General features: G+C 45.3%; 1 protein-coding gene across 10 annotated transcripts in view; it reads right to left on the bottom strand.

Annotated features, from left to right (window-relative positions):
- LOC132870977 (zinc finger protein 345-like) overlaps positions 1–14646 on the bottom strand; it is a 141729-nt gene that overhangs the window by 53492 nt on the left and 73591 nt on the right. For 4 of the 10 annotated variants that reach the window (XM_060905028.1, XM_060905031.1, XM_060905030.1 and 1 more), the window contains 3 exons: positions 12647–13407; positions 7495–7666; positions 488–759 (listed from right to left, as the gene is read on the bottom strand). The exons of 2 other annotated variants lie outside the window; for them this stretch is intronic. In XM_060905028.1, coding sequence (XP_060761011.1) covers positions 488–759; positions 7495–7654 — 432 coding nt within the window. In that variant the 5' untranslated portion in view covers positions 7655–7666; positions 12647–13407. The remainder of the gene's footprint in view (positions 1–487; positions 760–7494; positions 7667–12646; positions 13408–14646) is intronic. 4 more of the 10 variants (XM_060905025.1, XM_060905027.1, XM_060905033.1 and 1 more) reach the window with 1 other exon arrangement.

The following is a 14646-nucleotide window of genomic DNA, read 5'->3' as shown; positions in this document are numbered from 1 at the left end:
GGATGGGAGGATGATCTGTTCACAGTGCCAGCTGTCCATGTGGATTTCCTCAAGGTGAGCCACGAGGTTTTTTTTTGATGATCCAAGTTTGCCACTTTTCTCCTTTATACTTATAAAGTTTGTCAATATGTTTGTCATGCTTGTACAAAAGAAAATTCAAAGATATTTATCTAAATACATGATCTATTCATTCTAAACCTGTCGAGCTTTGCCAATGGAGCTCTCAACCCCAGAGGGATAAATTATACAATAAAGAAATATTTGCTTGACCATTATTCAGGTGTCACTAGTAATTCTATTATTAACAGGTGAATTTCCACCACACTGGCAAAAAAAACTGATGTAGGATCGCATTGTGATTTACACCACTACTCCACACATCACTGACCAGAAGAAACTGATATTAATTGGAAATACCTTCATCTAGTCATCATATTTTCTTACTTAAAAATATACAATCTTTATAATAAATTGATGACAAACTCACAACCAAGGAGTCTCCACTGTTCCTGGCTTCCTCTCCGTTTACCAACTCTCCCTGGTAGGGTCCGAAGTGTGCACCTACTGGAACAGTACCCCCCTTATTAAACACTCCCAGGCCTGCATCAGGGATACTGGACTTCTGGATTTCTAGCCCAGGAGGAAGAGTTTGTCTGGCTCGGTCAGGGACTCCCATGGGAACAAAAGTATCTGGGATGAAGAGGGGCGGTCCATGAATCTCACATTTGTTGAGGAAGAAGGATTTGCAAACTTCGCAGTCTGGGAGTAGAGAAAACACAACAGGAAGAAATGAGGCCCAAATGTATGTGTATATCTAAGACCATATACAGTACGTTAGTACTGTATAAAGATTATTAATAAAAAAGCTTGCCAGTAAGGTTTACTGAACAGTTGAGATGAGAGGTGTCCATCAGGACTGAGATCACACAGGACAATAAGGTACACAAGTACGAATTCTTTTACTTCCTTGTGGGAGTAAACAAGTGGTCAGGTATGAAGGCAAATTAAAACAAATGTTCATTAACATGATTGTGGCACTGTATGATGTATTTGCAGTATTCTTAGGACTTGCCTGGTCAGGCTCATGCTCATTTTAAATTCGGTTACTTGTTTGCTTATCTTCTGGGAAACAGAATATCCCAAATTTGTTATGAAATCACATGCAGGTACAAACAAAATGAATTGTCCACACAGTAAGTAAGTAAGTAAATAAATAGTCCAACGCACCTCTCTATTTGAGCTTGCTGACAATTCTGGCATTTCTAGATCTAGGCATTTTTCCCCAATGCCATACATCTCGGATTCGTATTTAATTAAAAAAAAAAATCACTTAGTGGCAATTTAAGCATAACCTATTTGCTGAAGAAGAAACCAGTGGACCCAGAGGAACTCCCGTCAGCATGGGTGAGAACTTGCAAAACTTCACACAGACAGCAACCTGAGCTTAGAATTGATTGAATCCAAGACCCTGGAGTTGCGCCACTGATGCCCCTAAATCTATATACAAATATTTGGACTCCTGTCTCTCACACCCATATGTGCTTATTGAACATCCCATTCCAGGGTCATGCTGAAGAGCATACTCTTTGGCCCCTATTAAATCACAGCTGGTTGGGGTCTTCTGCGAGCTCATGCATGTGGGGAAGAGAGCACATAGCACTTTCCTCCAGGTGTGTTTTGCTATCCTGTGACACAGCATGGGCTGCATTTGGAAAAGAAGAGTATGGCAGTGGGGGTGTGGCCAAGTGTCAGTTTGTGAATGGAGGGCGGGGCTGGGGAAGGTGAGTGGCAAAGTCAACATACCTGTTGTCAAATAATGTTTTGTGTGTGCACGCGCGCACCCATTGCAGTGATGATGGAGGATAGAAAAGGAGGGGAAGAGCAAAGAGAAGAGAGCTCCCTGGACCAGAACATGACTGCGTGTGTGTGTCCTAAAAATCAAGCAAGTGTGAAGCTGAAAAGCCAAAATAAGTGTGAGAGAATATCTCCTGCCTGCCGTGCTTCTGTACTCCACCCACATCAGGGACTTGTTACAGTGGTGCTGAAGCCCAGGTGTACGGAAAGGAACCACCACATGGAATCCCTGCCATTCAAAAATCTCATCCATGCCCTTGCTACTGCCCAGCAGAACCAGCATCAAGCAGTGATCACTCTACGGAAGAAGCAAGAATGCTTCAAAGTCTTGATGCTGGCCCAGCAGGAAGATGGCCAGGCGTTCTGGCACTTGCTCGCATCGGTGGGGTCCTCGACCACCACCACAGCAGACCCTCCCTACATCACCCTCACAACAATCTCAAATCCTTTATAGCACTCTTTGAGCAAGCGGTCAAAGTGTAAGGGTCGCCGGTCAAGTAGTGCATGGCGTGCCTACTTCTGCTACTGATTCGAGAGGCACAGCTCGCTGCCAACAGCCTACTCGTATAAGTTGACCTGAAGTGAGCCATCCTGCAGTATGTTGGCCACTCCCCGGAACATTGCCAGTGCTTCCCGACACTGACATGGGAGGAGGTTGGCTGGCCATTTGCATTTGGCCAACAGCTCCGGGATGTCTGCCGGTGGTGGTAGAGGGCAGATGACCGTGACGCCGAGGGGATCATCAAACTGGTGACACTGGAACAGTTCATTGTGCAACTTCCGAAAGGAATGGTGGAGTGGGTCCAGTGTCATCACCCGGCATCGCTGGATCAAGCCATCGAGCTGGCGAAGGACCATTTGCAGGCAGTTCTGACGGCAGGCAGATGCGTCACCTCTTCCCTTTTTCTCTCTCTCCTCTCCCCTTCCCCCAACGAGGAGGTGGAGGCAGGGGCCCATCTTCCCTTTCCATGTCGGTCCCCCCCTTGATGTGAGTGATGCCCATAACACCGGTGCAGAGGGGAAGCCTGGGCTAGTGTCCTGGCACTGTGGGGGGCCCAAACATCTCCAGAGTCAGTGCTCCGCAATGGAGGTGGGAGCTGTGGTCCGAATCCCCGACACGCCAGAGACCACCGGGCCTGAGCGTATCGTATACCGGTAAGTGTTCAAAGGGATACAGTACAAATCACGCGTTGGTGGATTCCGGCAGTAATCAGACCTCAATCAAACAAAGGTTGATGCAATGTGAGGCATTGGGCAAGTGGTGAAGGTTGTGTGTGCACAGGGATATTCACAACTACTCATTAGTGTCCATCCACATTCAATTTAGGGGAGAAAAGCATAGAAGAAAGGTGGCGGTTAATCCTCGTCTCACCCACTCGCTGATTTTGGGAACTGATTGGTAGGGATTCAAAGGCTTAATGGAACACATAGTAAAGGGTGGGTCCTGCGATAGTACATCACGGGGAGATCCTGGTGTGGCATTGACTGGGGAAGCAGTCACAGAGCCATCTACTTCAGCACCACATCAGGGCGATAAGAGGAGTGAGAAGCAGCTTGCCCCTCCTCCATCTCTCTGGGATTCCCTCGAGGATTTCTCATTAGAGCAATCACGAGATGAGACTCTGCGTCATGCGTCAATGGTGCCTCTCTGCAATATTTCAGCATGCAGTATTGCAGAGGCACTCCTCCATGTTATCTCCTGAGTCTGGATTCCGAAATAAATCCTGACTGACCGAGGCACTACATTTACGTCACTCACACTACACGAACTGTATGGGTTATTGGGAATTAAATCTATCCGCACCAGTGTCTATCACCCACAAACAAATGGCTTAGTGGAATGATTCAACCAGACACTCAAAAACTTAATTCGGAAATTTGTAAGTGAAGATGCACATAATTGGGATAAATGGCTCGAGCCACTGTTATTTGCAGTATGAGAGGTCCCGCAAGCCTCCACGGGATTTTCACCATTTGAATTATGATATGGGCATAAGCCACATGGCATTTTGGACATGCTGCAAGAAAATTGGGAGGAGGGACCTTCACCTAGTAAAAACGAAATTCAATATGTTCTCGACCTGCGCACAAAACTCCACATACTTAACTCAAGGGAATTTATGGCAGGCACAAGAACATCATGTCCGGCTGTACGACAGGGGCACACACCTCAGAGAGTTCATACCGGGAGACAAGGTACTTGTGTTATTACCCACGTCGCACTCCAAATTGCCAAGTGGCAAGGGCCCTTTGAGGTCACACAGCGAGTCAGGGACATCGACTAGGAGGTGAGGCAAGCGGATAGGGGCGGGGCACTGCAAATACACCACCTCAACCTGTTAAAACGTTGGAACAAGGAGGTCCCTGTTGCATTGGCATTGGTAGCTCCAGAGTAGGCGGAGCTGGGGCCAGAGGTAAAAACAAAAATAACGACTCAAACCACTCTGGTCCACCACCTCTCACACCGACCCAACTCACGGAGGTTGCAAAAGGAATTTTCCGATGTGTTATCACCCCCTTCCCGGCTGCACCCACCTCATAAAACACCACACTGAAATGCCCCCGGGGTGGTGTGTAGCCGCCCTTACCGCTTGCCTGAAAACAAAAGAAAAGAAAACAACAACAAAAACAACAACAACAACAACAACAACAGGTGGTTTGGGAAGAACTCAAGGCCATGCTCGAAATGGGCATAATCAAGGAGTCGCACAGTGACTGGAGCAGCCCAGTGATCCTGGGTCCCAAGACCAATGGGTCGGTCTGGTTCTTTGTGGACTACAGAAAAGTCAACGTGGTGTCTAAATTTGACACATACCCAATGCCTCGCAGTGAATTGCTTAATCGATTAGGTGCCACTTGCTTTTATCTGACACTTGATTTAACAAAGGGATATTGGCAGACCCCCTTGACTCCTCTATCCCGAGAGAAAACAGCCTTTTCTACACTGTCTGGATTACACCAATTTGTCGCATTTCCTTTTGGGTTATTTGCGACACCCGCTACATTCCAGCAACTCATGGACAAGATCCTCTGCCCCCACGCTCCCTCTGCGTCAGCTAACCTGAAAAAGTGTGCAATTGGGCGGGTGGAAGTACAGTATCTGGGTTTCCATTTGGGTCATGGGCAGATGCGTCCCCAAATTGACAAGACTGCAGCCTGCCCGAAACCCCAAGACCAAAAAGAGGGTGAGACAGTTCCAGGGATGGCTGGCTACTATCATAGTTCATACCTAATTATTCAGATGTCACCAGCCCGCTGACTGATCTCATTAAAAACAGAGCACCAGATCCGGTCCAGTGGACGGAGCAGTCAACAGGTTTTCACTAAAGGTAAAAGCTGCACTGTGTGTGTGTTTGGGGGGGCACTTCTAAACTCCCCTAACTTCTCTCTCCCCTTTATTTTGCAGATGGATGCATCAGACAGAGGGCTGGGGGCCGTTTTGTCCCAGAAGATGGAGAGCGAGGAACATCCTGTGCTGTACATCAGCCGCAAGATCTCAATGCATCAAATTAAGTCCAGCACCATCTAAAAGGAGTGCTTGGCCATCAAGTGTGCTGTCCTCACTCTCCGATACTACCTGCTGGGGCACCCTTTCACCCTCTGTTCAGACCACATACCCCTCCAGTGGCTCCACCATATGAAGGATGCCAATGCGCAGATCACCTGTCAGTATCTCGCCCTCCAGCCGTTTAAATTTGAGGTGGTCCACAAGCCGGGGGCACAGATGGCGGTGCCAGAATTCCTGTCTCATTGGGGGGGGGGGGGGGGGGGGAGTACGCTGCAGTCTGGACGGCTCCAGTGAGTTGGGCAGGGGTATGTGGCAGTGAGGGCATAGCCAATGGAGGGCAGGGCCAATGAAGATCAGTGGCAAAGTCATTACACCTATTGTCAATTAATGTTTTGTGTGTGTTGCAGTGACAGTGGAGGATAGAAAAGGAGGAGGAGGGCAAAGAGAGCTCCCTGGACCAGAACACAACTATGTGCACGCATGTCCGTGTCCTAAAATCGAGCGAGTGTGAAGCTGAAAAGCCAAAATAAACGTGTGTGTGTAAATATCATCTCCCGCCTGCTATGCTTCTGTACTCAATCCATATCATGGACTTGTTACAAGGCGTTTGATGGCTTTACATGTCTTGGAGGAATCACATGTTAGCCTTCACTCACATGGTTAGAGAGACCTGGCTAGTGGGTGGATACCAGCAGGTGACCACATTGGAGAGAAAAATGGGTGGAAGAAAAAAAACAACTATAATCTTTTAATGTGGTGAAGACATAAGGGCATGTTTATTTAACATTTATGGAAGGAGATCCAGGTATCAGTCATTAAGTTTCCCCATGATGGGAAAGTCTTCAGGACAGAGGAGTTTGTGCTTTCTGGTTTCTCAGTCACACAACCACTTGCATTTTTTTTGGCTCAGAAGAAAACACGAGTGGATGGAGAGAATGGCAGACATTCTGTAACATTAAATGTAAACAGAAACAAATAAAACATGCAATGTGTCATTCATTAATAAATTAAAAATGATAATCATAGGCAAATCGGTGCAGTATGAGGTGAATAATATGCTTTGGGCTGTGCTATTATCTCATCTCATTATCTCTAGCCGCTTTATCCTTCTACAGGGTCACAGGCAAGCTGGAGCCTATCCCAGCTGACTACGGGCGAAAGGCGGGGTACACCCTGGACAAGTCGCCAGGTCATCACAGGGCTGACACATAGACACAGACAACCATTCACACTCACATTCACACCTACGCTCAATTTAGAGCCACCAGTTAACCTAACCTGCATGTCTTTGGACTGTGGGGGAAACCGGAGCACCCGGAGGAAACCCACGCGGACACGGGGAGAACATGCAAACTCCACACAGAAAGGCCCTCGCCGGCCCTGGGGCTCGAACCCAGGACCTTCTTGCTGTGAGGCGACAGCACTAACCACTACACCACTGTGCCGCCCTGCTGTGCTATTATATGAAAATAAAATAACCCGGCATAGATTTTTATCTAACAGCATGACCCATCGTGTGATATTCCATACTTATTTGGTTCAAGTTAACATCATTGGTTTATAATGACTAATATATTTTAAGGAAATAAATGGGCAGCACGGTGGTGTCGTGGTTAGCATTGTCACCTCACAGCAAGAAGGTTCTAGGATCAAGCCCAGAAGCTGATGGGGGACCTTTCTGTGTGGAGTTTGTATGTTCTCCCATGTCTGCATGGGTTTCCTCCAGGTGCTCTGGCTTCCCTCACGGTTCAAAGACATGCAGTTAGGTTAAAATGGGATGGCCTTGGCCTGAAGTGCCCAAGAGTGGTGGCACGAATGTACGCAGTGGCTTTGTTCCCCTATGACAAACTAAATTTCGTTGTACATTTGTGCAGTGACAATAAAGGCATTCTATTCTATTCAAAATAAATAAATAAACAAATAAATAAAATGTTTAGTTTCTCTCATTCCTTGCTACCAAATTTTACAAAGTTCATACTTTATCAATAAAAATATCAAGTTCAATTTGTTGATTATCAGAGACTGAAGCTACATCCCAAATGTACTGTATTGCACTTTTAGTGCACCAGATAGTGTGGAGGGTAGAATAAACAGTGAGTGTTACTGAGCACCAGAGTGGGCTGATGTCTTACAGAGGAAGTCTTTATTGTCAGGATCTTCCACTTTAACAGAGAGACCTTCAGGTGGATTATCGAGGTCATCTCCATGGTTGTAGATTTTCAGCTCCAGTGTCTCCTCTTTCTTCACACGGACTTCTGATGTCCCTCCATCCCTGGATATCTCGGTTTTCATGTCCTCACACAGCTAAACATCAAACAACAAATCTGTTAGGGCGGGACGGTATTCATCCCACTCGGGAAGGTGCTGCTCTCATTTCTCACAGCGTAGCTCATATTCTCAGTAGAGGCCTAGTTAATCTGTGACAATCCAGAGCCAAGGCCAGGGAGTAGATGAACAGGCTAAACTGACTGTCTGCTAGCTGCACAGAGTCATCACTCAGGGTCCACTATATAGAGACTGCGTTTCCCAAGCTAAACGAAAAACTAGTAGTAATACTCAGAGGTTGTTCTAGTAATCTAGATAATATAAAATTACATCATACTGACTGTACAGCCACTGCCAGCACCTTTGATCTAAAGGTAGGACTACCAAATATTAGATCTCTTGCATTTAAAGCACTAATTGTTAATGAACTTATTACTGATCAGAAATTTAATGTACTGTGTTTAAGAGAAACATGGATTAAACCATGCATTAAATGAAACTAGTCCTCCTGGTTACAGTTACTATATACACCACCCTCACTTAACTGGCAGAAGAGGGAGTGTGGCGGTTATTTATAATGATTATCTCGGCATAATACAACAACCTGGACAGTTAGTATGAAGAACTTCAAACGTATTGAATTCATGTTATGCATTTCAGTTAAATTTAAGTTAATTACTGTTTAAAGATTGCATTTGGTACACATCTGCATCGTACCGCAATTGGTTCAGTACAAATACATGTACCAGTACACCCTGTGATGTACAAGTGTTTTTTTTTCCCATTTTTATTATTTATTCAGTTATTTATTTCCACTGGAATATGTAAATATCCTGTGTTTGGATGTTAAGAGCATTTCTATATTTTACTGGGGTGATTTTCTGTTATTCTATGATTACTTGTGCACGATGGACATTTCTGATAATCATTATGTTACCCCCCCACTCGTTTTTGCTCTTGGACAAAGTTCATGAGGGAGACATTCCAGCGAGCTGCAGGTGCCACGTGGTGCCTGGCTGATGTCAATTAAAAGTTCACGTGAACAACTTCAGGCCGAGATGTTGTGGCGACACACTCTCGGATGCGCTCGACACAGCTGGACAGCCCTCTGTGCCCTCGTTTCAGAGACTCTTGTCAATTTTGGATATTTTTCCCTCGCATTGGATTATGCTTTTCGGACTTTTCCCTTCACGGATGCCTCTGGAAACACCAATGCTACTTCGGAGGACATTTAAAGACTGTGAACAGTTTGACGGTCGGGGCAATGGGACCTGCTGACCAGCGTTTGCCTAACGCGAGGCACAAAGGGACCGTGAGATAAAAGTTCTGTGTCCTTTATATTTTATGTTACGAATATGTCTGTATTTTGATGGTTTTTTTTTTTTTTTTGTGATAACCTCTCACATAACATAATGGGGGCTCATCCGGGATCCAAGCCGCGGATTCCGAGTCATTTGTAGCTTATTAACATTGTGAAAAGACGAAGTTAGTGTCCAAGCTATTTTTTTTCCCTTTGTCATCATGGCGAAAGTGAATAATTTTCTGGAAAGCCCAACCGTTGAAGGTCTGCAGGAGTTGAAAAAAAAATTAGTTGCTATAAGTCGCCAAGTCTCTAAATCTAGTTGATGTAACTTCTACTTTGACAAAACCTAAGATAGCTCTAGCTATTGCTCAGTATTATCATGATGATGTTTTTACAAGTACTGATTTAGCACAGTTTGCAGAGCCTGAACCTCCCGCTGAACCTAGCTCCGCCTCCGACATGGAGAGTAAAATAATGTTACTGCAGTTAGAATTGGAATGAGAGAAAGAACGTGCAGAAGAAAGAGAAAAGGAGAGACAGTTCGAACTGGAGAAATTAAGGTTGGAAAATGAAAGACAGGACAGAGAGAGAGAAAGACAGGAAAGAATGGAAAGAGACCGACTGCAGATGGAAAGAGAAAAATTAGATGTGGAAAGAGAAAAAATAGCAAAGCAAATAGGGTTGGCAAAGTTAGGAAAAGATAAAGAAAATGCAAGTGATTTTGTTGCAAGCAGAGAAGTGAGATTGGTTCCACCATTTGATGAGCTGGAAGTAGATAAATACTTTCAACATTTTGAGAAGGTGGCCGAGAGTTTAAAATGGCCCAAAGATTATTGGCCTTTGATGCTGCAGAGTGTCTTAAGAGGGAAGGCACAGCAAGCATATTCAGCTTTGTCTGTTAATGATGCGACAAAATATGATGTGGTTAAGAAAGCCATATTGACCACCTACGAATTAGTGCCAGAGGCATACAGGCAGAAATTCAGAGGCCTAAGAAGAAATGAAAATCAAACTCATTTTGAATTTGCACATGATAAGGAGGTGTACTTTGAATGCTGGTGCACGTCTAGGTCTGTTGGTGATGACTTCAAACTGTTAAAGGACTTGATGCTAGTGGAAGAATTTAAACGGTGTGTTAAGGATGACATTAAGTCATATCTCGATGAGAAAGATGCCAAGACACTCCATGAAGCAGCGAAGCTAGCTGATGAGTATTCATTGACGCATAAGTCCAAGTTCAGGGTCCAGGACCGGCAGTCTGCTGTCAAGAAGACCGGTGGCAAACCTGTCGTTGCACATACCACAGACGTGAAAGTCAAAATGACTGAGAACAAAACGAGGAGTGAAGATGCTAAAAAGGAAGCGTTTTCAACTCCTACTTGCTACTATTGCAAGAAACCAGGTCATGTCTTGTCTGAGTGCCTACACCTTAAGAAGATAAAGGAAAGAGAGGTGTCTGCTAGTGGCAATGCTTTAGTGGCGTCTTTGAGGGGAATGCCTCTTGACTTTGGTTCAATGGAGCCATCTCGTCCTCTTGAGACTGAAAGAGTTGAGTCATCTTATCTTCTCAGGAAAGAGTTCCTGCCTTTCGTGTCAGAGGGATTTGTTTCTTTAAATGAAAATTCTGCTCCTCAGCCCATTCGAATTCTTCGTGATACTGGGGCTTCCCAGTCACTTTTGTTGAAAGAGGCATTGTCCTCCTGTGAATGTGATGACACCGCTATGGGTGACTTCACTCTGGTTCAGGGTATTGAGGGTTAGCCTGGCTAACGCGACTTCAAAGCTCTCCGAGCTATTGGTCTGGCCAAGATATTAAGCCCAACCATTTCCCAGAGCCCGTGGTTGACCCGCCTCCCTGAACTGCCTCAGTTTGCTACTGGTCGAAGAAAGAAAAGGCTGTGATGAAGCTTAAACCAATCACATCACTCTTTCCTCTGATGTATGCGACGCGACGGGGCTAACTGGTAGATTAAACTCTTACCGAAGCCGGTCGGGAGCAAGCCGAAAACATCCTTCCTTTCAATAAATACCTCCAGGGCTGCTCTTTGCTCTGTTTTCAATGAGAACTTCCCGTTGAATGCTTTCAATACAGCATCAATGCGTAATAGATGCGGAAGCGTGAATGAAGCGCTTCCGGCATAGATTCTGTAAACAATCTATAGCTTCCGGTCGCAGTTCTACTACGTCAGTGCCTTGAACACGCCTCTACCCAGGGCCGTTGGAGATGCTCAAAGTTGATTGGTTCCCGATTTTTCGGGAGCTTGGAAGAGCTGTAGATAACTGTTCTCTCAAGGGTACTTGTCAAATTATCTAGTTTGAAATTAATAGTTTGATATTTTTGCCTGATATTTTCAATTTTGCCATCGAAAAAACTTCAAGTCATCAACACTACATACTGAAGGTGTTTTTCTTACTAAAGTATTCCATAATTTAAGATTATTTTTATCATCTATTAGGGTGGAGAAAATTGTTGATCAAGCAGCATTAAAAGCTTGTCCATGTAGTTCCAGAGGCTCTCCTTCCATGCAAATTGGAATATCATCAATTTTGGTTGATGCCATTTTCTAATTTTATGTTTTAAGGCGCATGTGTGATTGTTATACCAGGGTGCGAGGGTTTTTTTTTCTCCTGAATTATTTTCTTTTAAGTTGAGCTACATTAAAGTAGAGCAGAATGTTGACTCTCAGCATTCAGTTAGCTGATCAAGTTCTGTGGGGTCTGACTGTGAACCAATCAAAAGTTGATAACTTTGAAGACTACTGATAAAACTTTATGCAGTCGTTGACGTGAATGTACATTTGACATGCAAGGTACACATAGTATTGCTAAGACATTTCAAAAGAGAGGAGATAATGATCTGAGTGAGCTTCGGACTGTGGAAGTGACGATATTTCCTATGTTTAATATAAATACAAGTTTTAGACTGAGAGTGTGACCACTAGGAATCATACAAAAACCTGAACAAAAATAGGGTTAGGTCCTATGATATCCTGATTAACCCCTACTGAATCTAGAATGGACACGAATGCTGTTCTCAGAGTCTTCCAGGTGATCAAAACAAATAATGTCTAACAATTAATTCGTTGTCTAAAGGAATCAGCAAATTCAGAAAGAACTTCAGAATATAGACCACGGGTCTATAAATAATAATGAGCTGAATCAACTGCATAGACTTTTTTTTTAGCTACATGTGTTAGGATAAAGAACTTCAAACAGACTGAATTTTTGTTCAGGTTTTTGTACGACTCCTAGATTATGATTATAAATTACCGATGCCTTCTCTACCAGTGAGGCGAGGCGGATGCATATAGCTAGACGAGCTTCATTTCACTGCTCCATAGTCATTTGGTTTGATCCACATTTTTGTTAAACATAGTAATGTTAAACTCCTGATCAGTAATAATTCCATTAACAATTAGTCTCATGCTGCAGCACTACACTGATGAGAATTGCAGTTTAATCGTTACTTGTATAGTGGTAAATTAATGATCACTTAAGGTCAAAAGAAAACATGAACAATCTTGTTTTAAACATCACTACAAAAAGTACATATTTTAAAACAGTCATGTAACATGAACAATAAATTTCAAATTACAGGTCACTTTCAGCCAAAACAATCATAACCATATTTAATGTGACTACTTTAAATCATGCAATGTCTGAGTTAGTGTACTTGTAGGTCTTAAATGTAACTGAATAAGTAAACATCTTTCCACATTGATCAGTGATGCAGCGTCTCTCCTGTGTGAATGCGCTGGTGTCGTCGGAGAGCACTCTCGTGAGTAAAACTCTTCGCACACTGTGAGCAGTGATACGGCTTCTCTCCTGTGTGAATGCACTGGTGTCAGTGGAGATCACTCTGTCCAGTAAAACTCTTCCCACACTGTGTGCAGTGATACGGCTTCTCTCCTGTGTGAATGCGCTGGTGTTGTTGGAGGTCACCTTGCCGAGTAAAACTCTTCCCACACTGTGAGCAGTGATACAGCTTCACTCCTGTGTGAATGCGCTGGTGTTGTTGGAGAGCACTCTGCTGAGTAAAACTCTTCCCACACTGTGAGCAGTGATACGGCTTCGCTCCTGTGTGAATGCGTTGGTGTCATTGGAGATCACTCTGTCCAGTAAAACTCTTACCACACTGAGCAGTGATGTGGCTTTCCTCCTGTGTGAATGCGCTGGTGCGTCTTGAATGCATCCTGATAACCAAAACTCTTTCCACAGTCTGAGCAGTGGTGAATTTCCTTCTGTATACCATTATGAGAAGTGTCAGAACTGAGAGTATTAGTTGATGTTGGCTGACATCTGGAGGGGATCTGAAGCTCACATTTACTCTCTCCTGATACCAGTAGTCGCACATACACGTTATAGTGGCATCTCTGGATGTGTTTGTCGAGGTAAATTTGAGATGTATAGGAATGAGGACATGTGGAGCAGGAAAAGACTTGTAGCAGTGCGTTCTTTACTTCAGTGTTCTTTACTTCTGGAGAAACAAAAGGACAAAAATAGCAGAAATTGAACATGAAATGCAACAAGATTATAAACTAACAACATGAACCCAATGTAAGGTAGCATTTTTACTGAACCTCAAACATTCAAGATTCTACATGAATAAAGACTGAGACAAAAAAAAAAAGTTTGAGGACTGTGGCAGCAGGGGCGTGGCTAAGCGGTGGTCTGTGAATGGAGGCAGTCAGGGAAGGTAAGTGGTGGAATCATTGCACCTGATGGGAATTAATTTGTGTTTGTGTGTCTTCCCCAGTGACCACACCCTTTAAAAGGACAGAGAGAGGGAGAGCAAGGAGAGAGAGAGGGAGAGCAGGGAGAGAGAGAGGGAGAGCAGGGAAAGGGAGCTCTTTCCCCAACCAGAGCACTGCGTGCGTGTGTGGCTGGGAGTGTGTGGAAAGCTGAAAAGCTAAAAATAAGTTTTTGTGAACTCAATTCTAGCCTGCCGTGCTTCTGTGCTCCACCTACCTGGTCAGATGCAACAGTGGTGCCAAAACCCAGGAACGAGTGCAGAAAGGAACGGCCACATGGAGTCCTCCCCCTTCAAGGACCTGGTCCATGCCCTCGCCACGGCCCAACAGAGCCAGCACCAGGCGCTGATCGCCCTCGGGAAGGAGCAGGAACAACGGTTCGAAGCCCTGGTGCTGGTGCAATAGGAAGATCGCCAGGCGTTCCGGCACCTGCTCGCGTCGGTGGAGTCCACCACCGTCACGGACTCTCCCCACCTCACCCTAACGAAGATGGGTCTGCATGGCGACCCCGAAGCCTTCCTCGCTCTTTTTGAGCAGGCAGCAGAGACGTAGGGTTGGCCAGTGGAACAGCGCACAGCATGCCTCCTCCCCCTGCTAATGGGCAAGGCGCAGCTGACCACGCTACAGCTCCCCGCTGACAGCTGGCTGGTCTATGCGGACCTCCGCAGGGCTGTCCTCCAATGCGTGGGTCACACCCCGGAACAACAACAGTAGCGCTTCCGTGCGCTGCACCTGGAGAAGGTCGGCAAGCCATTTGCACTTGGCCAGCAACTCCGGGACGCTTGCTGGCAGTGACTGAGGGTCGACAACTGCGATGCCGAGGGAATCATCGATCTGGTGGCGCTGGAACAATTTGTCGCCTGACTTCCGGAAGGAACAGCGGAGTGGGTCCAGTGCCATCGCCCGGCGTCGCTGGATCAGGCCATCGAGCTAGCGGAGGACCACATGGCAGCCGTTCCAACGGC

This window comes from Neoarius graeffei, chromosome 22, assembly GCF_027579695.1.
Source record: "Neoarius graeffei isolate fNeoGra1 chromosome 22, fNeoGra1.pri, whole genome shotgun sequence".
Taxonomy (NCBI): domain Eukaryota; kingdom Metazoa; phylum Chordata; class Actinopteri; order Siluriformes; family Ariidae; genus Neoarius; species Neoarius graeffei.
This window is presented reverse-complemented; position numbering and strand designations above follow the sequence as displayed.